A 27,500-nucleotide genomic window follows, 5' to 3' on the forward strand; every position below is an offset into this window, starting at 1 on the left:
AAAATAATAAAATAAAGAAAGACAAGAATAATAACAAAACAAATTACAAGGGAAGAAAAAAATGGAAAAAAAGAAAAAGTTGTTAAGATAATTATGAAAATAAAATTTTTATTTAATTTTTTTGTTTTTATACATTATAAGGAAAGAATATTCGATTAAGTTTCAAATATTTGATTAAATTAATAAAGATGAACATATATATATTTTATACATTAACATTATATATATATATATATATATATATATATATATATATATATATATATATACATACATTATAGGATATTGTTACTTAATTATAAAATTCTTATGGTTCGTGATCGAATAACGTTAGTATGATTATAAGCTTTTATCTGACCTTAAAAGATGGATTTAGATAGGCGAAAATAGATATGAGAAGAGAAAAGAAGAGAGATAGATAGATAGAGATAGAGATAGAGATAGAGATAGAGAGAAAGAGAGAGAGAGAGAGAGAGAGAGAGAGAGAGATGGAGGATTGAAAGTACACGGGAGCAGTTATGCAACAAGCGAAGTAGCTCGACTACGTGGAAAGCTTGAATATTGCAATTTGTGGTGCATGCAGGAGGAAAAAGAGATTTTCAATGTATACGACAGTGTAGAAGAGAGAAAGACAGAGAGCGAGAGCAAGAGGGAGATATAGAGAGAGATAAAGAGAGAGAGACAAAGAGAGAGAGAGAGTGATAGAGATAGAAGAGAAACGGGATATGAAATACGATGCTTTCTACGTGCGCTCACGCAACGCCTTCCTTGCCTGCTGAAGCTTAACACTTTAATAAAGGTTGAAGTTCACGTGTATTGTAAGATAAGTAACGAATCGTGATTCGTGAGTCTTCACGATTTACAAACGAGAAACTATATATATATATATATATATATATATATATATATATATATATATATATATATATATATATATATATATGTCGTAGATTTTGTTCGAACGAATCATCTGTAATCTCTTTTTTTATTTTTTTTTTTTGCTTTTCTTTTCTGAAGCAAAGCTTAAGACCAATATTTATTTCAATAGATTATGAAACGGGAATTTTCGCATACGAATTTATTATTGAACAATATTATATACAGATAATATATAAATTATATATTTATATATATATATATATATCGTTTAGATATTTAAATTATTATATTTATGTATGCATATATTATATATATGTATGTCTAAATAAAGTTGTGATTATTCATTAAGAGAGTCTTAATATAATAAAATGATATAAATGGAAAAGGAAACGAAAGATAAAATAATCGTGATATGAGATAACTGGATATATGTCGTACACGTCGTCGAAAAGATAAGATCCATAAAATATCATTCAAGCTGCTTGGAATTTAAAGAGAAATTCTGAAATTGGGTGAAGAATTAGATGAAAAGAGGGATGGATAGAAAGAGAAAGAGAGAGAGAGAGAGAGAAACGAGGACGCGCTTGAAATAATTCAAAGTATTTTCGTTCTCTCTTTTTCTCTCTCCCTCTCTATTCTTTCTTTCTGATACATACATATGTACCTACATAGATACATATATACATACATTTATGTAATGAAAGCTATCGAATTAAAAAAAATTCAGTTTTCATCAGATGAACGTTCAAATTTCAAGAAATTGAAAAAAGAGAAAAGGAAGAAAAAAAAAAGAAAAAACAAAGAAAAATCTATCACACTAAGATTTAGTGATAATAGAACATAAAAAAAAAATCACGGGAGATTTGTATTTACGATTTACATTACATTACATTACATTACATTACAATATATAGTAGATATGATTACGCAGTTTGTTTGGCAAGGATACTCGAAAGTGTTTTCACTTAACGATCGTTGAATCGTTTTTCTAAAGCGTTGACGTAAGTGAATGAGAAGAGGAGAGCTGTTGTTGGATCTCAAGTTGGATGTTAATGATAATTGAAGTTGCCTTTTTCAGAGAGAGAGAGAGAGAGAGAGAGAGAGAGAGAGAGAGAGAGAGAGAGAGAGAGAGAGAGAGAGAGAGAGAGAGAGAGAGAGAGAGAGAGAGAGAGAGAGAGAGAGAGAGAGAGAGAGAGAGAGAGAGAGAGTCGCTTCTTACGTGTCAAAGATTACAAGATGACGCGTCTTGACTAACGCGTGTGTACATTGCCTTTGAAAGATTCTTTTGATCTCTTTCTTTTGTAAGAAGAAAAAAAAAGATAGTCCAGGCAAGTGTGTGTGTGAGAGAGAGAGAGAGAGAGAGAGAGAGAGAGAGAGAGAGAGAGACAGATAGAGCAAGTAAAAAACGAGCGAAAGGCAAAAAAAATAACGAGAAGTAAAAAAGGTGGGAAACTGTGAAATTCAATCAATACGAATGTTTCAAGAAGAATATAATATATATATATCCAATTGATCTTTATCAAATTATCAAGAAGTTCTATATCGTGGTGAACGGGAATACAAAATAGTAAAAATGATTGAGCTGACGACATCAAGGGATTCCGTGGGGTGGGTTGGGTTACGACGGTAGTAGTGGACGTTAAAGAGGAAGGTGAGAGGGGAAACGGTTGGTAATGGAGAGAGTAAATAGAATTACAGCTAACCGAAGTGGATTCCTTCGTCCGTGGAAATATTTGCGAACGCTTTGGTAACTGAAAGTTCGAGATCCGTCGTAGGATGGAAGCTAGCTGTGAATGTTGACCTATCTAAAGTCGGTTTATTGATTTTGTCATTTGTCCTATGCGAGAGAAAAATCCCATGGAGTATGTTGAAATGTTCGAGAAAAATTCGTATGATACTGTGAAACGTTATTTGTCCTTGCTTCTTTCTCGCTTTTCTTTTTGATTATCAAATATCTATGAATACGTACACATACACATACACATACACATTCGATCTTGACAAATGAGATTAATTTTCATTGTCAGTTACGATTCTCGAATGTTAAATTTTAGATTGATCAAGAGAAATATCGTCAAAGATATCGTCGATATTGTCGAAGTATAGATATATTTATTATATATATATAAATATTCGATTTGTATAAATTGAAATTAATTAATATAACCTGGTTGTTGTGTTTCTGACGAATTAAAGAATAGAGTTTACGATTGTCAAACGATTAAAACGTGATATAATGGTTTTTCATTTTGATAATATCGTTACGGAAAACATTTTATCGTCAGAGCTGTTTCATTGTATTTTGTTCCGCAAATGGAAGTACAAATTCTGAGCTATAACGTACATTATCATTTTTTTTATCTTTTTCCTTTTCTCTCTCTCTCTCTCTCTCTCTCTCTCTCTCTCTCTTTCTTTTCTTTTCTTTCAACTTCTTCTCCGATCGTTAGTAATTACCCGACGAAAGAGAAAAGTACAAGCTTTCGTCGAGGGCCTCGGACAGAATGGGTAACTATAGTCGTTACTCTTTAGGATCATTTGTTCAATGGCCGAGTTAGGGGTCACGGTCAGGAATGATAAATGATCCACTTCGTTCTCTCACGTTTTCATAGACTCCGACCTGTTTTCTCTCTTTCTTTCTCGGTCTTTTTCCCTCTCTTTTTCCTCTTTTTCTATTCCTTCTTCTTCCTGGTAATACATATATGTATCCTTTCTCTCTCTCTCTCTCTCTCTCTCTCTCTCTCTTTCTCTCTCTCTTTCTCTCTCTCTTTCTCTCTCTCATACATCTCGTCTTTAGGATTGCCCACGTCGAAAATAAGAAGAGAAACGTGAACTACCCCTTACCCTCTTTTTTCATTCCAGGCCCTTAAACGCGCACGTACATATATACACGATTTAAGAATTTAAAGAGGCTCTCTCTATATCTTTCTTCTTTTTTTTTTTTTTTTATTTTTTTTCTCCCTTTTTTTTTCTTTATACGGATCAACGACAATTTTTTTTTTAACGATTAACTTTAGAACTCGAAGCTCGTACGAAAATGGGGTCATCATCGTGAGACTTAGACATACTTAATAATGTATGTACTTACACAGATCGGATTTGATGATTTACATAGTTGAAACGATTTTTGAACGAATTTTTTTTTTTATTTTCATTGGTTTGTTCTTCCATTTCGTTCTCTCTTTCTCTCTCTCTCCCTCTTTCTCTCTCTCTTTTCTTCTTTTTTTTGCTCTTCTTTTTCTCTTTCTCTCTCCTCTTCTTTTTCTTCTTAATATTACTTTAAAAACGTCGAAACGATTTTCTACGAACGTTTTTCAGTTCTCGTTTCATGTGAAAGTTTCACGTTTATCCTTGAGATTTAACTAGTCCCTTTGACGATATATCTCGAAATTGTCAACTCGATCGATCTTTCCCGTGTACGTTACATAAATACGTAGGTGTGTGTATCTGTTTATAAATGTTTGTGTATATATTTATATGAGAAGGATTTCGAATGTAAAGTGGATAAATATAACGACTTGGATTAAATACTTGTTAAAGGAAAAATGTACGAGCTGAAGTAGCATCGATGTACCAATTTCAAAAATAAATGATTTTTATTATCGGCAATATATATATATATATATTTTTTTTTTTAAATATATATATATATATATTTTTTTTTTAAATATATATATATATATATATATATATATATATATATTTTTTTTTTAAATATATATATATATATATATATATATATATATATATTTCATGACGATAAATGCTTGAGTTTTTTCGTAACTGCAAATTACGAGTTTAATTCGATATATCGTGTATCTATTGTATTATATTATCGAAATGGATCGATTGTCGAACAAATTCGATTTATTTTCGGCGTTCGATTTTTTTTCGAACTTTAGATGATCTACAACGAAATAAGAAGAATCTTTTCATCATTAATTGTTATTTCAAGCGTATAAAAAAAAGAAGAAAGGAAAAGAGATCACACGATACATCATAACGAGGAAAATATAAATTAAGTAAATAATCGAACGCATTCCATTTAAGAGAAAACGCATACGATTATTAACAATTTAATTTTAATAACACAGGAAATCGACATATATTAAAGCGAAATATAGTAGGCGTTCGATTGGCAACATTTCAAGTTTTAAAGCTAGGCTTAAATTTGACCGTAGAAGCAAACTAAAAGGGGAACTAGACGTTAAACTGGGACAGATTCAGATTAGAATTAACTAATTGTCTCCGTGTATGTGTGTGTGTGTGTGTTTGTGTATGCACTATTTGAGTACGTTGATTGAACGTAACACTGTTGCTATTTATTTTAACCAATCGAGCCGTTTCCCCACTTTTCATTTTCGAAAAAGCACGAAACCACGAAGAGAAAAAAACGAAAAGAGAAAAGAAAAAGAAAAAAAAAAAGAAGAAAAAAGAAAAACCACGAGACCCGATTTGGCTCGATTCGATACACTACTACTCCTTTTTATCATTTTCTGATGAAAATAAGTTCGTCAGATCGAAAAAAGAAGGGAACATGGAAAAAAAAGAAAAAGAAAAAGAAAAGGAAAAAGAAAGAAGAAAAAAAAAAGAAAAGGAAAAAGAAAGAAGAAAAAAAAAAGAATTATTTTTAATTTCGAAGAGGTCGTGGGATATTTGGGGGATGGGAAGATAGGTGGAATGGACTAACTTACTCACCGATAACGTTCAAATGTACGAAATGGCTCATGTGGGGAGTCGTCGAGACCTGGCACTCGTAAATACCACTATCTCGATGCTGCGGATATTTTATTTGTAGTGTCCAATCCTCCGACTGAGCTTTGTGAATCGCACGAAATCTCTGATCATTTGTGTATGTGTACTGACCGATCGTCAGCAAGTGAATGTCCCTATGCCGGACCCACGAAACTTGGAGCGTCATCTGTAAAATAGGATAAACAAAGAGAGAACATTACGTCATCATATTATATTTCAATCAAATATCTTTTTAATTAAATTTTATGTATATTTATATTTATATATATATATATTTATTTATTTATTTATTTATTTATTTATTTATTTATATGTATTTAAATTTAATTTATATTTTTAAATTTGATTTATATTTTTAATCTTGATTTAATAATATTAAATATATAAATATATGTACATATAATATCCCTCTCTCTCTCTTTCTTTATATATATATATATATATATATATATATATATATATATATATGTATATGTATATATAAAAATAGAGGAGAGAGAGAGAGAGAGAGAAATAATTAAATTAAGTTTTATTTTTTGATAGATAGCATATTTTCACAAGCGTAGAGAAAAATTACTTTATATAAAAGTAGTATTATTTTATCTTTTTCTTTTTTCTTCTTTGTTTTGTATTTTCCTTAAACAAAATGAGTTCAATCCAATCGGAATAGAGAAAGGAAGGAATATTTACTTTACTCGGTTAGTTTTCATATACAATCAATTATCGATAAAATTTATAGAAGACACAACTTTGAAGAGAGTATATATATATATATATTTACATAATATGCATTTCATTGATTGATTCATTATTAATAAAATAAGTTTCTTTGGAAAGAAACAGGAATCGATCTTTCGATTGAAAGGTAATAAAGAAAAGAAATAAATCGATATTATAAGCCTTTTTTTTATCAAAATTAACAAATTAATTGACGAAAATTATAGATACCTATTTGTCATTCATATTCTTATATAAAAATTACGTAATCGTGTCGTAATATATGAAATATATTATATTATTTATATCAAAAGTAAATAAGTGATTAACGTTGATCGAAGTTTTACAATTCGTCAAAGATTAATAATAAGATGAAATTGAAATGTTTATGATGATTCATGATATTCTATTTAGTCATTTGTTGTATCAAAATAAATAACAATGCAAACATTATAGAAATAGTACGTTATTATCTCTACGAACACAATTGTTAATTAATCCTCGGAGATTGAGAAATTTAACTCCAAAAAAAGGAAAATACGAAACGCGATGTCTCAATTCAGATGTATATATGTGTACATGCTTCGAGTATAATATATTATATTATATTATATTATATGTGTATAGTATAGCATATATAATACATATACATGTGTGTGTGCGTGTGTGTGTGTAGGAGATTAGACTGGTTCGTTTCAGGATTTCACGGGGTCTTTCTTCTCTTAGGCGGCATGGTGAATTAATAGAGTCGCTTTGCATATCGTTGATAAAGTTAATGTCGACATAACGATAGAATAGATTCGAGTTATGTTTTGTAAGGTAATTGGACACGTTGATTTTCCATGGTTGACGGGAGCAAATATTTGTTTACTTTGTTAAAATAGAACGGAGGATTTAATCGAGCGGGCTATCGGTGCGAATAACGACGGCTATCGTAAACTTTCAATATGCGGTCATCGGGTTTCGAGTTCGATTTTTCATTCGAATCTCAAACTTCGATTGCTTCATTAACTCGATCGTTATTATAATAATTAAAAGAACGTAGTACATTGATTTCATTGTTCTTTCTATTCGTTCAATGATCGTCTCCCTATCTCAAAGAGAAAGAAAGAGAGAGAAAGAAAAAGTAATATTTATTTCTAATAAAATCAATAATAATAATAATAATAATAATAATAATAATAATAATAATAATAATAATAATAATAATAATAATAATAATAATAATAATAATAATAATAATTAAACATACGAAATTTTAATAAAATAAATTGTATTATATAAATTGTGACAAGACAATAGACAATGTAAGAACGATTGAAAGAAAATTATTAAATCATTAATCGTTATGATAAAAATTCTTGAAGATTTTTCTTTTTTCTTTCTTTTTTTTTTTTTATAAAAACAAATAAATTCTTCTGTGATAAAATCATTCGTCATGGATTTGTCTAACGATTCAAAATTTATTGTATAATAATATTGCAATAGTCCATGAAAATAAAAATAACGCGTAATAAAAATATTACATATATTTCATGAAGAATGGCGCGTTGATTTGTAATAATACAAAAGTTTTGCAAAGAAACATAAATTTTCTCGTACTTTGAGTTAGTCCAAACTTGCTCATTTGAGAAAGTTCTTACATTCTTTCTATAAAAATCTTTTTGTTCTCGTTTCTTCGCGTTGTTGTTTATGTTGTTAACTTTGACTACGTCCATCCTCTTGTCATCGACGTTGCCTTATGGATTTGTGAGATGTACAATTCTTTAAATGAGACTGTATTTTAAATTTCGATGTACATACATATATACATACGACGAATGTTTTCAAAGATTCTTTCTCTCTCTCTCTCTCTCTCTCTCTCTCTCTCTCTCTCTTTTTTTTCTTTAGCTAATTCTCTTTTTTCCTTTTATTTTATTTTTCTGATACACGAGTTATCAGAGAAACTTTTCAACGTAGAGCTAACGTTGTCCCTTTCTCAGAATTAAACTTGCTAACAAAGATGCCTAATATAAGGTTTATAAAAAAGAAAGACAAACAAAAAAAAAGAAAAAGAAAAACTTAATGCAACAACATTCTTTCACTCTTATTTTTTCTTATGCATTAACCTTTTTCTATTTATCTCTTGGAAATTCATACGTCCTCTATATTCATTCGCTCAGGAATTATTATCGAGAATTTTTCTTCAATTTTTTTTTTTTTTTTTTAAATTACTTAGAGATCAATTATTAAAGAAAAGAAAAAAGGAGGTTCCTCCCTTTCTCCGATAAATTTTTAATATTTAAATGAAGTGAAAATTTGTTAATATTCTCTAAGGTATAGATAAAAATAACGTAGATAATTAATATCTAAAAAGATTAAATTATAAAAATTTCTTTGCAATTAGCTTATATATATATATATATATATATATATATATATATATATATATATATATATATATATACGATTGAATTATCATAATAATTATTACTTGGATATGTAATTTATTGTATTATATTACAATACGTTACGTATTAAAATTAAATTGTTGAAATTTGTTGCGCCGATAAAAGTGTATATACGTAGGTATAATTTGTTATCTTAAACATGATCGTTTTTATAATTATCGTAGCTCTGCATTCTAGAACACATAGTGATACATTAAAGTAACGAGAGATCACGAATAAATCTAGCATCGTTATCATTTACCTATGTACATATGTATCTATATATGTATATATATATTTTTTTTTTCTCTCTCTCTATTACTCTACCTTCTATATCTATATAATCGCTCTTTGCATAGCAATACTGTTGTCCTATGCAAACGATTTACTTCGTACCACTATTACGCTTTCAACGACCTATTCCTTGTCCGTTTAATTTACGTATGCTCTCTCACACAATCAAAAGGATCTATTCGTTTTGAGAAATTCTATTTGTAGTAGTATACATATTTTTTTTTATATATATACTATAATATATATAATATATATAATATATATATATATATATATTTTCTTTTTGAATAAACTATACATCTAATAAATATATCAGAAGATTATTATTATTATTGTATTATTATATATATATAATATATATTATTTATAATATATAATAATAATAATAATAATAATAATAATAATAATAATAATAATAATATAATAATTAATATAATAATCTTTTTTATTTTTTAAATAAAAAGCTACACTTTTTACAATGGCACCATATTATACATTCAATTTTCCAAAATAAAAATTATGAATAGCGAAACATGTATTTTCGATTTTTGTGTAGTTGTTAAATTTTCATGACTCGGAAGGTAAAAGCAATGACGTTGTCGAAAGTAATGAATTGCTTGCACTTCTACGTAGGTGTGAATGATTGAAATGAGAATGGTCTTGATGGAGACAAAATGCTTTACGTCGAGATAAACGATCGAATCTAAAACGTTCTACGATTTTCTCGTGAGAACGATTTTAGCGAATCCGATAAATTCTACCTATTTCCCAAGTGAATTCACCATTGGTCCCTTTAAATTGAAACTTCTAATAATATTCGAAAGGGAAAGTCAATCGTCTTGTCATTATAATAATAATTAATGATTTTCAATAAATATCGATTTTATATTATAACAGATTATGATCGATATTATTTCTTTTTTTAATTCGATATTAAAATTGAACGATTTATCTGTTTTTTCTTTTTTCGAACAATTTTACGATATATATATACGTTACATATATAATCATTGTATTGTAAAACCCATAATGTTGAAAATTTTAATATTATATATATATATATACATATATGTAAATAAAATATAATAATATTGTATAGAATTGCGTTTACAAGCGTTTTCCAATGGCACGGTTAATAAGTAAAGACGATATTCGTAGTATTAAATAAAATAATACTAGTAAACCATTGTATAGTATAATATACAATGTTATACTATGTTATGTTATGTTATGGTTGGATTAATCAAGAAATAATATCAAAATTATTACTATTTTATATTTAAATAAACAACATCGTAGTATATCGTATAGGAACGTTGTATTCCTTTATGTTTATTGTTATATGCCAATGAATAATTTAAATAAAGATATTCAAATAAAATCAATTACAGGTACTAAACATTGTTTATCTTGGAATATAATAAAATATGAAAAATTTTTCAACAATAATATTAGCCGAATCTTCTAATGTCAAATAATATAAATAGTTGTGTGATTTATATTTGATCGTATTAAAAAGTAAATTCATATCTACTCACGCAATTGAGATTGGAAAATAAATGGAAGTTCGGCTTAATCGAAATTAAAGCGATAAGTAAAATGAATGGCTAATGAATCCGTCGCTCTCCGATGATTTTATCCCTCGGTAAAAACAATAACGGTTATCTCCGTCACGAGATTTCCCATCGTTAAATAAATCGTGGTCGTATGTTTTGTATAAACGATTAATAAACGCCCATCGTAAAATCGCGAATAAAAGAAAGAATAAAAAAAAAACCGAAGAAAATATATAGGTGTATGTAGGTATAAATATATTATATATTATATATTATATATATACACATATATATATATATATATATATATATATATATATATACATACACATACATATGTACACACCAAGCGGAATGAAATATATGAGTTCGTTTTAATCTCACGAGCCTTCTCGTTTCGTCCATTCGATCGGCGAAAAAGAATCGTTTCTATTTAAGCTTCATGTCGATTAAATGTATAGCCATCAATCTAATATCTTTCTCTCTCAATCTCCCTTTTTTTTTGTTTCACAAAATAATAAACGAAATTGATGAAAATATCGTTGATCGCATTTTGGTTATCTAAAATTTTCGTTTAAAACTACATACGTATTCTCGAAAGTGGATATTAAATTTCTAAACGTAGAAAATGAAAAGATTACATCTTCGTCTTTTTTTTTTGTAAATAAACTATAATATATGATAAGTTATATTTGTTTTTGTACCTATTTATACCTATGCATATATATTCATACATATACATTGTTTTTCAATTTAAAAATTTTCATTGATTGTTTTACCTATTTATATATATATATATATATATATATATATATATATATATATATATATATATATGTATATATACACAAATTTCACAATATAATATTTTCAAAATAATTTTAACCAATACTACTTATTAATATAATTCATTAGTTTCCAATAGCAATTATTAGTGTTTTATAATATATTGATATCGATTTGATAATATATGAATTAAATTGCACGCGTGCATAAATATATATACACGTGCAGAAATATACACAGACACATGCATTTATTTATAGAAAGCAGGACTCTATCCCTCTCTGTCTTTCTTTCTCTCCTTCTCTTTATCTCTAATCCTTTTAATATGATTTACGTTATTTCTATTCGCAAGACTCCCACGTTACTCGGATGACATTTTGAATATAATCTAAAGTTCATAAATTATCAGAACTAACGCAGATACAGAGAGGAACTATCTAACCTGTTTTGAAATTCAATTATCGAAAAGCATTCATTTATAATGTAATATAATTTAGAGATATACGGGTTAAAACTTAATTTCGAGATTAATTATCATTCGAGAATATAATAATCGATTTAGTAAGTTGTACGAAAGCGTATTGTTTCTCTTCTATTAAAAATAATTAACCTACCATGCATAAAACAAGTAATGATAATTTTAATATATTGTACGAAATGAATTGTTCCCTTCTATTAAAAATAATTAACCTACCATGCATAAAACAAACAATGATAATTTTAATATATCATACGAAACGAATTGTTTTCTTTTATTAAAAATAATAATTAATCAATCTCTCTATATATATACACACACGTAATATAGAAAGAATTTCTTTCCAACTTTTTCTTTTTTTCGTTTTTTTTCATTTCTTTTCTTTTCTGTCCTTTTTCTTTTATAAGGAGAAAGAGACCATCAAGTAAACTCTCTTTATTCTTCCTTCACATTCTCAGCGATCACTATCGACGTACCTAAAGGAGACGAATATCGTTTCGCATCATCCAACGTTCTTCGGTCTGCTTATCTAGCGAGGTCATAGTCGCCCTAAGGGTCAGCAGAAGTCTATTTATCCCACGGGATTGCGCCCTTTCTCGCGCAATTTCATCCTGGCAATCTCCATCTTCTATCCGAAGCATCGGCCCGAAACGTTTTCCCTTCTGCACCTCCACCCCCTTCTTTGAATCACCACGTCTCTCTCTCTCTCTCTCTCTTTCTCTCTCACTCTCACTCACTAACTCACTCACTCAATCATTCACTCTTACTCTTTCTATCTCTCATTCAACTTTCCTATCCATCTTCTTATACTTTCTCTCTCTCTCTCTCTCTCTCTCTCTCTCTCTCTCTCTCTCGCTTTCTGTCTATTTTTCTCTTTTTACTCGTACGTCTTTTTCTACTTTTCAAATTGAAATCATTTAACTCTCATTTAACGTGTAATTGCACGATTATCTCGTTCATATTTCATATGAAAAATCGTTTAACATAAAATTGTAGAGATTGACTTTGATTATTTTTTATTTCGATTTGTGCATGATTAATGTTCTTTTTTTTCTTTCTTTCTGGTTTTTTTTTTTTTTTTTTTTTTTTACAAGACCCGATAATGATCATAAATTTTGTGTAAAGATTTTTTGTAGCAAAAAGAGAGAAAAAAAAAATTGAGCATCGGTCGTTCTACCAATTTGAAATAAAAAAAAAATTAGATTCGAAAGAAACAAAATCAAAGGTAAAATAAAAAATGGTAAGATAATATTTAATAAGGTATATATATACTTGTATATTTTGAAATAAATAATTTTAAGAAATTCTTGATTGTATCACTTCATTCCGGTTTAATCTTGGAAACAGAAATGAGGCTACGCATATGTTTGAACGCATATTCTTGGATACATACATACATACTTACATACATACATACATACAGACAGACAGACAAACAGCATACATGCATAGATACGTTTCCTTTGTAACACAATTTGCTCGATGTACTTTCATTTGTTCTCTTGCCGTTTGATATAATATCTCATTTCGACTCAAGGGGAAAAGAGGTTGTTAGAATTAGAACAGGGAAAATGAATAAAGCGTGGTGCATAAATATTTCGCGGTTAGAAGATGCTTTTAGTTAAAGGGGGGGAGGGCACCCTTGTAAACTGTGCATTTGCGGCTTTATTTTACCTGCTTGTCTCGTAAAACGAATAAAAGAAAAAAATAAAAGAAAAAAAGAAAAAGAGAGAAAAAGAAAAAAAGAAGACAGAAAAGAAAAAGAAAAGAAGTATCTAATAAAAGTTTACAAGAAAAACAAAACAACAAATTCAATAAATATTCGTGTAATCTCTTTTCTTAAAGTAATTAAATAACCAAGTAGATTGGAACTTCGAGTTCGTAGAATATTTTTTATCGGGAAGGAGAGGGGGTGTTGAGAATGGTGGAGGTGATGGGGACGGACAGTACGGGCGGCAGTAACGTTGGCGCCGGCGAATATCAAACACCGTTCGTACTACTTAACTTTTACCCAGGCATCCTTTCTCAGTGTCTGATCAAATACTGATAACTTCAACATTACTTTATATTTATCAGCAATTACGAAAATAGTCAGAGAGTCAAATAATCGACTCGAAATAGGAATTATTAAATATAGAAATTAATCATTCAAGAATTAATTAATATGAAACGAACATTAATATAATATTTAGTGAGAATTTATATGATTTTAAATCGTATATATATATATAATATATACGATTATATCATAAAAATATATATATTAAAATTATTATTATTATTAAAATTATATCATAAAAATATATATATATATATATTTTTATGATATAATTACGAATACGTATATTTTTTTTTAAGGGTAATATCATACGCTTACACACACACACACACACACACACACACACACACACACATATATATATATATATATATTTATATATATATTTATATATGAACCGTTCACAAGCCAAATCGATCGAATCCACTTTTTGAATTTTTTAAAATTTAAGAATCAAAGCACGTCGATGGGTATCCTCATTTTTTATATTCAAAATTAATTTCCCTAATTTCCGTCATTCGATATCATTAAACGACAAAACTTTTTAGCTGTCGAATAAAAATTAATTGTTTTCAGTAATAAAGATTATTATAAAATCATTCTATCTTATTCGGTTTACATTTACATAAAAACTACGTCTGCGTTTATACATTCTAGAACGTTTATTTAAATTTATATTATAAAGAGAATTTTAAAAGACAATTTATATTATTTTATCGCATTTCTCCACTTTTTATTTACACACATACTCACACACACACACATATATATATATATAATTCGTCTTAAAATTGATTTTATGTATATTATATTTCGTCGTTTCATTACAAATCGAGATAACAAGAGAATATATTATATTATTTTGTTATTTTCTTTTCCTATTTGAAATCGATTCGTATTATTTAACAGACGAATAAACTTACACTATTACGTTATGTCTATCCGTTTTTCTTGGTCGAACGAAATCTACTACCTAACTACAACGAAAGCTTTCTCTCTCTCTCTCTCTCTCTCTCTCTCTCTCTCTCTCTCTCTCTCTCTCTAGTTGTTTTCTACGGTCCATGTAGAAGGAGGATACTGGCTAACTATCGCCAATTACAGTCCTTAGGTACCATAATGGGCTTTCAATATCCCAGCAAGCAAGTTTGCCGGAAGGTAGACGTCCAACAACGACTTTCAACATTTTCTTTCTCTTTCCCGTTAGATTTTCTTCTCATTTTATGCTATCTCACTCTACATCGAGCCTTCTCCTCTTTTCTTTTTCATCTTTCTTTTTTTTTTCTTTTTTCTTTTTCTTTCCATCACTCTTTCTCATTCTCTCTCTCTCTCTCTCTCTCTCTCTCTCTCTCTCTCTCTTTCTCTTTCTCTTCTTTTTTCTTCTGCTTTTTCTGCTTTTTCCTCTTCCTCATCTTAAAATGAGTACACTTTCGAATAATTTATCTCTCGCGTTGGAGCTTCGATCCAACGTCTCGTAAACGTCGTTTCAGCACCGCTTAGAGACTACGATATAATCGAGTTTGACGACGTTAAGAAAGAAATCGATCGACTGGAAAGAAACAGTCGTAGCTTCATTTTTTATCCTCTCTCTCTCATCTCCTGTCCCTACCCCACTTCTCTTGTCCTCCTGTCTCTTTATCCCCCACCCATCCCTGTCGTTCTTTGTAATAAGAATGAAAGATAAAATGAGGGAATAATAATCGTGTAAGTTTCTCGTTATAGGTTTCTGTTAAGCTGTAATACATACGAGACATAAGACAAAAAAAATCTATATTTGTACTTAGGTTTTATAATTGAATGTAAAGAGAATAAAAAAAAAAAAGGAAAAAAAAACGAAGAAGAAAGAGAAGAAAAAAAGCTTGTTTCGAAGAAATCTTCAGATTTCTCTGTGCTGTAGTAGTTCTTTTTCTTCCTTTTTTCTTTTTCTACCTCTAAGAACGTGACCTTCTTATAATTTCACAAGTACTCCAAAACCATCTCAAAAACGTCGATCTCTTTTGCAATGGAAAATCTTAGAAGCCAAGACCGATCCTTTTTAGTTTCCTCTTTCGCGAACTTTCACGGATTTATAAAGAAAAAAGCGCTTAACTTGTTCGAGCAGCGTTTAAGTTAATTCCTTTCGAAAAAAAATTCGTATAATAATGGCATTATGTGGGTGATGAGGAGTGATGGCGGTGAGGGTACAAAGAGGAAAGGGGAAGGAGAGGGGAAATGAAATTCGCCGTAAAAAGGAATTTCTATTATGCGTATCGACCGATAAGAATTGAAGTTCGTTGATATTAAGAGAAATATCTTTATAAATTTAACATCGTCGTTCATTGTAAAATTCGAAAATTTTTGCATTGTAAAAATGGAGCTAATAATTTTAAAAAATTTTTTTCTTCTCTTTCTTTTTTTTGTTCTTTATCTTTCACTTACAATATATAATTCTATAAATTATTACGATCTTTGAACGAAGATAATGTATTTTAATCCTAATTGTGTCTGTGGAATGTAGGACACCAAAACCCGGAAGAGCTCAATTAAAATAATTTGCGCATTGCATGATTCATAAAATTTCTGCTTTTTATAATGACTTGGAAAAAGGGGTTTTCAAACCTATCGATTATTATCACCGAAGCTTCAAAGAATATAAAGTATTTTTTTGGAGTCAAAATTATTCATTCTGTATAAATAATAGCTGTTCTAAGTGCTTGGGTTATAACATATTCCAAATATACAACTTGAAATTATTTTGAGGTGTGCACAAATAGGATTAAATTCGTTTCTGCAAAGATTATCATTATTCCGTGTTATGTGTTCAGTAACCGAGTTACTGAATTCACTTAAGTTAATACCGAAACCTTTTTCCAACATTTGTATTTTTGTCATGATAAATTCCTTGTCGGTATAATATATATATATATATATATATATATATATATATATAAATTTGCTTTCATACATATGAAACACGTATATATGTACAAAAGTGTATCGTAACGGTCAAAGCGAATGAACCAGTTGGTGAAACGAAGTTAATTTCGTTGCATTCACAGTTGAATAAACGGGTGAAACGCTTATAGGGTATTGTCGACAAAAATTCCGACTTATACGGATCAAAAATCTATACGAACTAACCTTTACTACGTGAACGTTTGAGTGAAGTAACTTCGTCGGCAAAATTTTTGCAATTTTTTTTCTTTTTTTCTTTTTTTCTTTTTTTCTTTTTTTTTGGTATAATATATACTATATCCTTTTCCTTTTTTTTCCCTTGTTTCCAGTATATACAAATTGGGATGTAGAACTAGATTGAAACGAAGATGCATTATTATTGTAAATAGATATTCCATTATCTAAACACAGATCACATTTTTGCATTGAAAAGGGAATATCTAATATGCATATTCAAATGTCATTGTATGTTTTTTTTTTCCTAATTAAATATTATCTTATTAAATGTTATTGTTCAACGTTTGTAAATTGAATCTGTTATTAATTGACAATGATCGATTTTTCGTCAACTCACTTTATTATATGCTTCACCCTTTTTTCTATGATGTCACATTCTATATAATTTTTAGTTTTCGCTGTTAAAAAAAAAAAAAAAAAAAAAAGAAGAAAAGAGAGAGAAGAAAAAAATTTTTCCATTCCATCATCTAAATACATATAGAGATAACTAACTTGACAATAAAATGTCATTGTCATTAATAAAATGTAAATAATTTAACAGCTATCGGCACGACTGATTAGAATGACCAAAATAAACTTCCGGAGATTAGGTTTTAATTCAAAGAAGTTTCTTATCTACTATCATATAATGATAGTTTCGTAGTAGAGCACGTGAAAGTTTTCGACAGGATTAACATAATCCAAAAAGTTTAATCGGTAGATATAGTATACTAATGAACATTGACATTGACATCGAACTTTATTTTAGAGATTTGATTGGAGAATATAGCTCGATGCGAAACAACAATGCGAAATAGGACGTTGTCGATGCTCGTAATATTCGTCATAGAGTGAGAGTGGGATAGAGAAAAAGAGAAAGAAAGAAAGAGAGAGAGAGAGAAAGAGAGGCAAAATAATTCACGATTAGTTCGACAAGCACTGTTGTAAATCCGCGAGTGCCACGTAGTTACGTTGGCCTTGACAAACTCGAAATGTTTGTCTTCCACTAACGAAGCTTCTAGTATCGTTCTAGAGTAGACATACCTCTCTCCCTTCCATCCTCGCCTCTTTTCTGCAACCACCCTATATCACGCTATACCCCTCTCCCACCTCTCGCGCTACCCCTTCTAAAGTAATCGTTCAACATGACACAGCTTCACCTGTTGCTACTCTTTTTACGTTACGATTGCTTAAACACACCCCGAAATATAATTCTTTGTAAATCGTCCATTTCGTATAAAAATATATATTCTTGTTAACAAATAAATTTAATACATATATATATATATATATATATATATATGTAATAATTTAATAATAATTTATAAATACCTAAATATATGTAAATACTTAATGTATATGTAAATACTTATGATAATTAATAAAAATATTGATCAAATAAACAAAAATACACACACACATATGCAATATTAAATATATATATATATATATTTGTATGAATATTTTGAGAAATAAAATAAATGTCAAGATTGTGTCTGTTTATATTACATATTGATATTTTATTATACGTTTTCTAAATATAAATATATATACTTTTATTTAAAATAATAAATATAAATACTTTTATTTAAAATATTAATCGAAAAAAAAAATACTGATCCACTAAATGGCAACCCGTCCGATTTTATTTATTTAATTCTAAATAAATGTCGAAATAAACTGTTTTTCTTGTTTTTTCTTTTTTTTCTTTTTACATTTTTCTTTTTTAATTTATTTTTACGAAAAGAAAATAATAAAATAAATGCATTGTAGTCCTTTTTCAATAATGAAAACATTACGTGGATTAAATAAATGAAAAAAATAGTAACTCGTATCAGGGAATTCACGAAAAATCACTATGGACGAATCTGATTGTACAGAAAAGCAGAAATAGAATAAGAGAGAGAGAGAAAGAGATAGATAGATATATAGATAGATAGATAGATAGAGAGAGAAAGAGAGAGACAGAGAGGCAGAGAGAGACAGACAGTGAGAGAGACAGAGAGATAGGTTTGAAATTGGATTCACCTAACTCTGAAAGCACACTAAGAATCAGAGTAGTATAAATGAAGCTTGAATACAAGCTTTCTCTTATACTTCACAAAAGCTCGATCTGAAAGCGTCGCGAGAAACTTTCTCGAGTTTTCGTTCTTATCTTATGATCTCATTGTAAATAAAATTCGATCGATCTTGTCGTCATCGTCATAGCTGATTCATATATATTCATATATATATATATATATATATATATATATATATATATATATATATATATGTATGTATATCACAAAGAAGTATATAACTTGGATAGATGTCCGACAATCGTTCTAATATGATATTTTGTTTTCTTCTTTTTCTTTTTTTTCTTTTCAAACAATTACAAACGATTTTTACCTCCACTCGCTGAACGTTCTTTTATTTCTCATGAATTTTGTTTTTTTCTTTTGACGAAAAATAAATTAACTTCACTTTTTTCCCCCACTTGCAACACGTGTGAAAACGGTCGTCCAACTTTTTTATTTTTTCCTACGAATTACTTCTGTTAAAAAAAAAAAAAAAAAAAAAAAAGAAAAAACAAGAAACAAAAAACAATAAACAAAAATAAATAAAAGAAATAAAAAAGAAAAAGAAAGGAAATAGAAGGACGAATAAAGATAGGAAAAATATAAATTCAGAAGTATAATGTCGAGTGAATATAATTTTGTTCGGTTTACTTTACTTTTGGACGGGAAAAAACATGCGAATTTTGTCTAGATCGTCATCATTGTCGTCGTCGTCATAGTCGTCGTTGTCGTCGTTATCGTCGTCGTCATCGTCGTCGTCGTCCTTGTTAAAACTTAGGTACTTCCAAGGGACAATATTTATTACAAGGCAAATGACTTTTCTGATACAACAATATGTCTTAACAAAACTACCACGAAAATAGGCCACTAACGCAGATATTTCCATTCGGACATTCGTCTACTTCGTATTATCAGAGAGAGAAAGAGAGAAAGAGAGAGAGAGAGAGAGAGAGAGAGAGAGAGAGACCTACGAGATAGATGGATACAGAGAAAGAGAAAGATAGAAAGAAAGAAAATTTACATTTGCAAGGTTATGTATGTATGTATGTATGTATTAAAAGAAAGAAAAAAAACGAAAACAAGAATAGTGGTTTATAAATATAAGAGAAAGAAAAAGATAAAGAGAGAAAGAGAGGAAGAGAGAGAGAGAGAGAAAGCTTGCACTTAGAACGTGAATAGTATATTAGAGGATGAAAATAGAATAGTGAGAAGAGTAAGAGAAAGAAAGAAACAAAGAAAGAAAGAGAGAGAGAGAGAGAGAGAGAGAGAGAGAGAGAGAGAGGAAAGGATGCTTGCATGTCACGGTCTAGTTTGTCTACCCTTCCCTCAGCAACAGTCCTATCGGTTAACCATTCATCTTCGTGACGCACTCCGCTGCAGTCTTTTACGACGTTTCTACTCATGCTAAAGTGAGACAGAGAGAACGAGAGAGGAAATGAAAGAAAGAGAAAACCAGAGAGAGAGAGAGAGAGAGAGAGAGAGAGAGGGGGGGGGGAGAGAGAGAGAGAGCTTTCTGTTTACTTCCGCGAGGGTGGACTGAGAAATTTTCTGCGGCTTCCGCATTCTCTCTCTCTCTCTCTCTCTCTCTCTCTTTCTCTCGGTTTCTCTCTCTTTCTCTCTCTGGTTCTCTCTATCTATCTCTCTATCTCTTTTTCTTTTTCTATTTCACTGTCCAAGCATCGTAGACAGAGCAAACTTTCGCTAGACGGAAAGAGGGAAACCCAATTTTTCGAGAGACTCTCCTCTTCCCTCATCCCCTCAGTCCGACCACTTCCCCTCCCTAGTCCATCGCTCGCTCCCCTTTTACGTTTGGAATTTTGGAGATCGAATTGGAAGATCGATAGTTTCGAAAGGTCTTAGCTGACTCGGTACTTTCTTCGCAAAATATCTTTCTCGATTTTCGAGGATTCCTCTACCGTAGGAATTTCTTCGATTTGTCGGTGAACGGAATAAATCAAAGATATATCGGCCACGTTGGAAATATCCTGCTGCTTCGTGCGAAATAACGAACGGGAGGTAGAAAAGTATCTATTCGTGTAAAAGGAAGAATAGGAAGGTAGGTGGATAGGTTGGTGTAAGATAGGTAGATGTGTAAGTATACCTACATAAGTGAGTAAGTACTTATCTATTTATATTCAGAGATAAGAGAATATTCTCGGATAATGTCTATTTTCGAATAGGATGAATAACAAGAAATATTTTATTTATCCATTATATGAATTATTTCATTATTTATTTATTTACTTGAATGATTATCCGATTATTTATTTATTTATTTATTTATTTATTTATTTATTTATTTAATAATTAATTAATTTATTTATTTTATTTCGTTCGATTTTTCTATTCTCTTCATTGGTAAATCGTAAATCATGTTACAAATTCATTTTAATTGCCGTATATGATAACCAGATAATTATTGGAAACAGATGAGATATGTAAGAATATGGTTGAAGCGATTTTTTTTTCTTTTCCTCTCTCTCTCTCTCTCTCTCTCTCTCTCTCTCTCTTTAACACGTATATCTATTCAATCTGTCACGTTGAAATAAGAAGTGACATAGGGACCATTTGCATAAAAAGGATATATTACTTATAATAATATGCAATAACACGTAGTACGAAAGAGAACATTGTATACGTTAATTTGTGTAATTATGAAAACTACGTACAACTAGAGATTACAATCGTGCCGCTTCCAAGTCCAACGTTGATTATCCGTTGTTCGTTTCTCTCATCGTTTGAAGAGAAAGGAAACGGTTTTAACGGCCGCCAACGAGCGGCACGTGAAATTTCATTTCGATGTTTCAAATGTACGTACAAAATAACATCGTTTGATATAATTAGTTTTAAAAGCCGTTACATGTAAAAGTTTTGTCATATGCAACGGATTAAATTAGGTGGGTGGATGAGAGTGGGTTGGCGGTGGAGGGGTTTCACGGAGGGCAATTCCGTGACAAATTTTTATGTACGACGCGTTTCTCGAAATCTTTTTCTCTTCAACGGATTACAAGATTTCCTTTTCTATTTGTTTTCGTGTTTTGATATTTTTTGTTTGTCTCCTACCAGCCGCTAAAAAAAAGCTTGTAAGCTTTTTTCACTTATCGAGTTGAGACCAAAACTAGGCTATGAAAACTTTTTCGATGTTCATTCGGGTTAACGCGAGTTTTTTGCTGTTGCTACTGCTCGGAAAAATAAACAAAACAAAAAAGAAAAAGAAAATGAAGAATTGTGTTATAATTTTACATTCCAAACGAAATCTCTACCAAGTTCATTCTTTTGTTCATTCTTTCTGTTCTTCTTTCTATTTTGTTTTTATATTGATACTTATATGCACGAATAAAAAAGGTAATGTTAAAGGATTAATATACCTATATCTATACATATATGTATATATATATATATATATGTAGATATTGTAATACAATTTTTTATTAACGTTATATTTTTATCTAAATATCTAACGTATGCATATAAATTCAATAGAAAAATTTATATTTATATTACGAAGACACGATCATCATTTTCAATATGTTTTTGTTATACAAAAATTTGAATAGACTTTGCTGAACATTAATACAGCGGTTCTTCAATACATTTTCTCGAATCATTTTAAATGTTGGTAAAAAATTTCGAAAGACCTTTCACTGATCTATTTGTGGACTTTTGAAAAATTAGTTTTGACTACTTTGCATTCTTCCTTTTTTTTTTTTCTTTATTTCTTTTCTTCGTTCGAGGGGAAAAAATGTTAACATTATAAAATCAAATGAATGGTTAATGCTTAACGTGATGTCAGACAAAAAATGCTTAATGGTTTTTTCAATAGAAATAATCAATTTTTATCTTTGTATAGTTAAATTCAATCGTACGGAACGTCCTAATGCACTTTTGGCTTTCACGATTGTATATTCGTATTTTGCCTTAAGGTTCGCTAACCACATATATGGATATAAAGGAAGAAAGGAACAAAAAAAAAGAAAAAGAAAAAACCCCAAAGACAGAGAAAGAGAAAGAGAGAGAGAGAGAGAGAGAGAGAGAGAGAGAGAGAGAGAGAAAGAGGAAAAATCTCTTTCGCTTTCGACCCTCAACTATTCTTCAAAGGATGTCCTTTCTAAAGGTTCACTTACATAATGGAAAATCCGTTCCGAGAATTAATTCCTTTAGGCGAACACAGGAGAGAGTAGACTAAACGTGTGTTTTTCTTCGATTAAGTTTTCTCGTTATCAACCATTGCGGGTTTTATAATTATTGTCACTGCTTGACATAAGAGTAAGATAAAACAGATTTCTACGATATTTCAACGAGATTACGGAAATTTTATTATATATATGCAATAGCAAACAGAATTTTAAGACGTCCTCTTAACTGAAAATTTTTTTCAATGTCTTCTGACTATTCAAGCATTGGTTTCTATATCGTTATTATTATTTATTTTAATCGCAATATCGATTGCAGAGCAAAAACGATTCTTTTCACTTAAACAATGAATTCTATGATCCATTTTTGGTATACTTTTGCGTGGTCTATCATTCTTTCGCAGATCAGAATATATTTACGTCAATCTTTAAAAATTTATACCAACTTTGTTTAATATAAGCGATTTTTGATTTATTAATAATAGAAGATATTTTAGCAAATGTTTTATTTTACTTTCGTAGCATCACAATTTGTTCCCTTCCATTTGGGAACAAATTTCGAAATTTAATTATGCTTTAATAAGATTAAATAAGTAAATAAAATTAGAACAACAAAAAATGCACTATATACTGATTTTAATAAATCTTTATTTATTATACTGTTGAAAGATGTGGCTATAAATTACTTTTTCGATTGATCGTCTTGAACAAATGTCCGTTCCTCCCAGTAGCTCGAAAGAAATGAATATGGAAAAAGTCATATTTTATTTTCGATCGATAATCAAAAACTCGATATTAAGAAAGTCAAACATATATCTTGATTATTACGAAACAAAAAATTGAATAAAAATATGGTATTTAAATTACGTGTGTATAATCGAAATAAAAACTCGTCGTCTTAAACTTATGACCGCTACTGTATATATACACATGCAAATATATATATATATATATATATATATAAAAGTAAAAATCAGAGAAGTTAATAATAATTATTTTATAATTCTTATTATTATATATCACGTGTCATAATAATTTAAAAATAAAAAAATTAATATTTATATCGTGATATTAATCAATTGTCAATAATGTTTCGTGAATATCGTGAAAATTATTTAATTCTTATAAAGTAGATGAAAAATATTTTTTAATTCTTGTAAGATCATCCATAAATAGTTTTTATTTCATTATCATTATTATTATCAATAATTACCAAATAGTTCTGAATAATAAGAACATTTTGATCGATCTTCGAACTAATTTTTATTTTCACTACTTTATACTATTCATAGTAAAATCATTACATAGTAAACTCGTATAAAATATTTTTTAAGTTTGTTGACGTTTCTTTTCCATTTCTTTCTTTTCTTTTTTCTTTTTGCTTTTTCTTTTTCATTTTTTCTTCCATATTTTTCTTTTTTTTTTGTCTACTTCGAAATATGTACACAGTTTGGTTATCAAGTGCTTCGAATGGATATTCTTCTTCTTTCTTTAGAAGAGAGAAAACGTCCGAAAGATGCTGTCACGGCAGAAAAGGAGTGCTGAACGAAAGAGGAACGAACGGTCAGTATAGTAAACTCCTAGTACGGTAAGCGAAAAGCTATTTTATATTCAAGGTGCAACGCCTTTTCGCCCTTTCGTATTCGCTTCTACGCTCCACTTGCGTTAAGCCGGAATGGAAATGCGGATTGATCGATAGCCAGTGCTAACCGCAAAAGGATTCATTCAGGAGGTCGTCGACCGAATAAAAGGATTTTTCTTCGTGTAATTCTAATGTAACCGAGCTTCTCTCTTTCTTCCTCCCTCTTTCTTTTTCTCTTTCAATTTCTTTTTCTTTTCTTTTCCTTTTGTCAGGAACTTTCTTTCCCTTCGAGTTTTTCGTTCTCGCCATCGTGAGCTTTCGATCCTTTCGTAGGATTGCTTTTTGTACCTACGGACAAACGTCGCTAACGTGGATGCGATAAAATCGTTTTACTTTCTTTTATCATTGAACGATAAAATGTTCTCTCTCTCTCTCTTTCTCCCTCTCTCTCTTTATATATATATATATATATATATAGTTACCTACTAGTATCTTGACTATGCTGCAATGAAGGAGGAAACGATACCTATCCTAAACGAGGTACATACAGGTACACACACTTTTTAACCTGATTGGAGGGAAAGAGAAAACAAAAAATCAAAAACAAAAATATGAAAAGCAAAGAAAAAGGAATAAAAAAAGTCCTACCAAAGAAGAAATTCTCTTTGCCAATTTCAATCGAATCTTAGAAAGCATCCCGTTCGAGTTCTTATGAAATCTCTTGCAGAACATCGTTATTAATTGAATTTAATTATTATTATTATTATTATTAATATTATTATCATCATTATAATCATCATTATTATTATTATCTATATGTATATGTTTATTATTATCTGTATGTACGATTTATATGGTTTATCGTCGTTATGTCTAATCGAAGATTATATTTTACGAATAATGAACGAAGGTTCTTCAAATTGAAATAAAATAACTTAATACTTTAAATCTACTTGTGTACATCTCAAAATAATTTCAAGTTGTACACTTGGGTGGTACTACACTCCAGGCACTTTAAACAGCTATTATTTATACAGAATGAATAATTTTGATTTCAAAAAAATACTTTATATTCTTTGAAAGCTCCCAGTAATAATAATAATCGATAGGTTTGAAAACCTCTTTTTCTAATTGTGTCATTATAAAAAACAGAAATTTCATGAATCATGCAATGAGTACATTATTTTAATTGATTTCAAAATTTTTCCGAGATTAATCCTCACAGGCACGATTAAGATTAATCTCTTGATCGTGATTTCCTCATTTGTTTCAAATACATTAACGTTAATTTCGATTTGTAAAATCTTCGGGTAGTTCAATTATTTCGAAATACGAAGAAGAGGATTATATAACTTTTTCTTACACGGGAATAGTAGACGTAAGTACGTTGAAACGTTCGTAATTCTTTTAGAGGAAGTACTATCATTCTTTAGTTGTGATCACGTATCTCAAGAAGACATAAGAGTCCGATGTAAACAATGAAAAAGTAGAATGCGGTAGAAAAGATAAAGGTAATTTTCACACAAGTACATAGATATATATATATGTGTTAGTCGTTCACAAGATAAATCGATTAAACTCGACTTTTTGAATTTGTTTTTTTAAATTTAAACGTCAAATCACGTCGATCGGTATCGTCACTTTTTACATTCATAATGAATTTCTCTGATTTTCATCATTTAATACAATTAAATGAAAAAAAATTTTTTTAATCATCGAATACAACATTAATTTATTTCAGTAATAACAGATTATTCTAAGATCATTCTATCTAATTCACATTACATGCCATTTACATGAAAACTATGTATACACATTTTACAACGTTTATTTGAATTTATATTATAAAGAGAATTTAAAAGAAAAAAGCAATTTATATTATTTTATCTAATTTCTTCACTTTTCGTTATATGGAGTTAATTGATTTGGCCAAGTGAACAGCTCGTATATATATATATATATATATATATATATATATATATATATATATAAATATATATTTATCTCTCCCTCCCTCTCTCTCTCTCTCTCTCTCTTTCTCTCTCTCTCTCTTTCTATCTCATTAAGAAAGTATGCACTCTAATCGCGCATGCATTATTGCACGATTGATGGAGAATGCTTTTTGGCGTTAGACTCTACTAAGAGTCTACTTGAAGGTGTTGGTACCTATTACTTGCTTGCTTGCTTACCGTTAATGGCGCAGCTGGGCTGTTTTCGTTCTCCCTTTAGTTTCCTTTCCGAACTTTATTTACGATTAAACGCGTATTTCAAGAGGCGAGAACACACTTTTTCTCATTATATCCGGTAAATACTTCCAAATAATTGCTATCACATACCAAGTCCAACACATAACAATATTTAAATAACTGAGGTATATATATATATATATATATATATATATATATATATATATATAAATATATATAATACAATTATTTTTTTCTTTAGTAAAAGACGAATATAAATTTCTATTGGGAGTAAACGACGACATCAATCACGTTTCTTATTTTTATTATTTTTATCATCGTTGTTATTATTATTATTATTATTGTTATTATTAAATCCTAATTCGATCGATGCGTTATAATATTTATGACACTGATTGTTTTATTGATTATTTTATTG

General features: G+C 29.3%; 1 protein-coding gene across 4 annotated transcripts in view; it reads right to left on the reverse strand.

Moving 5' to 3' along the window:
• Positions 1–27,500, reverse strand: part of LOC124427806 (zwei Ig domain protein zig-8-like) — a 318,931-nt gene that overhangs the window by 74,264 nt on the left and 217,167 nt on the right. For all 4 annotated transcript variants that reach the window (XM_046971127.1, XM_046971146.1, XM_046971138.1 and 1 more), the window contains one exon: positions 5,575–5,797. In XM_046971127.1, the coding sequence (XP_046827083.1) occupies positions 5,575–5,797 (223 nt within the window). The remainder of the gene's footprint in view (positions 1–5,574; positions 5,798–27,500) is intronic.

Source organism: Vespa crabro, chromosome 1, assembly GCF_910589235.1.
Source record: "Vespa crabro chromosome 1, iyVesCrab1.2, whole genome shotgun sequence".
NCBI classification, from domain to species: domain Eukaryota; kingdom Metazoa; phylum Arthropoda; class Insecta; order Hymenoptera; family Vespidae; genus Vespa; species Vespa crabro.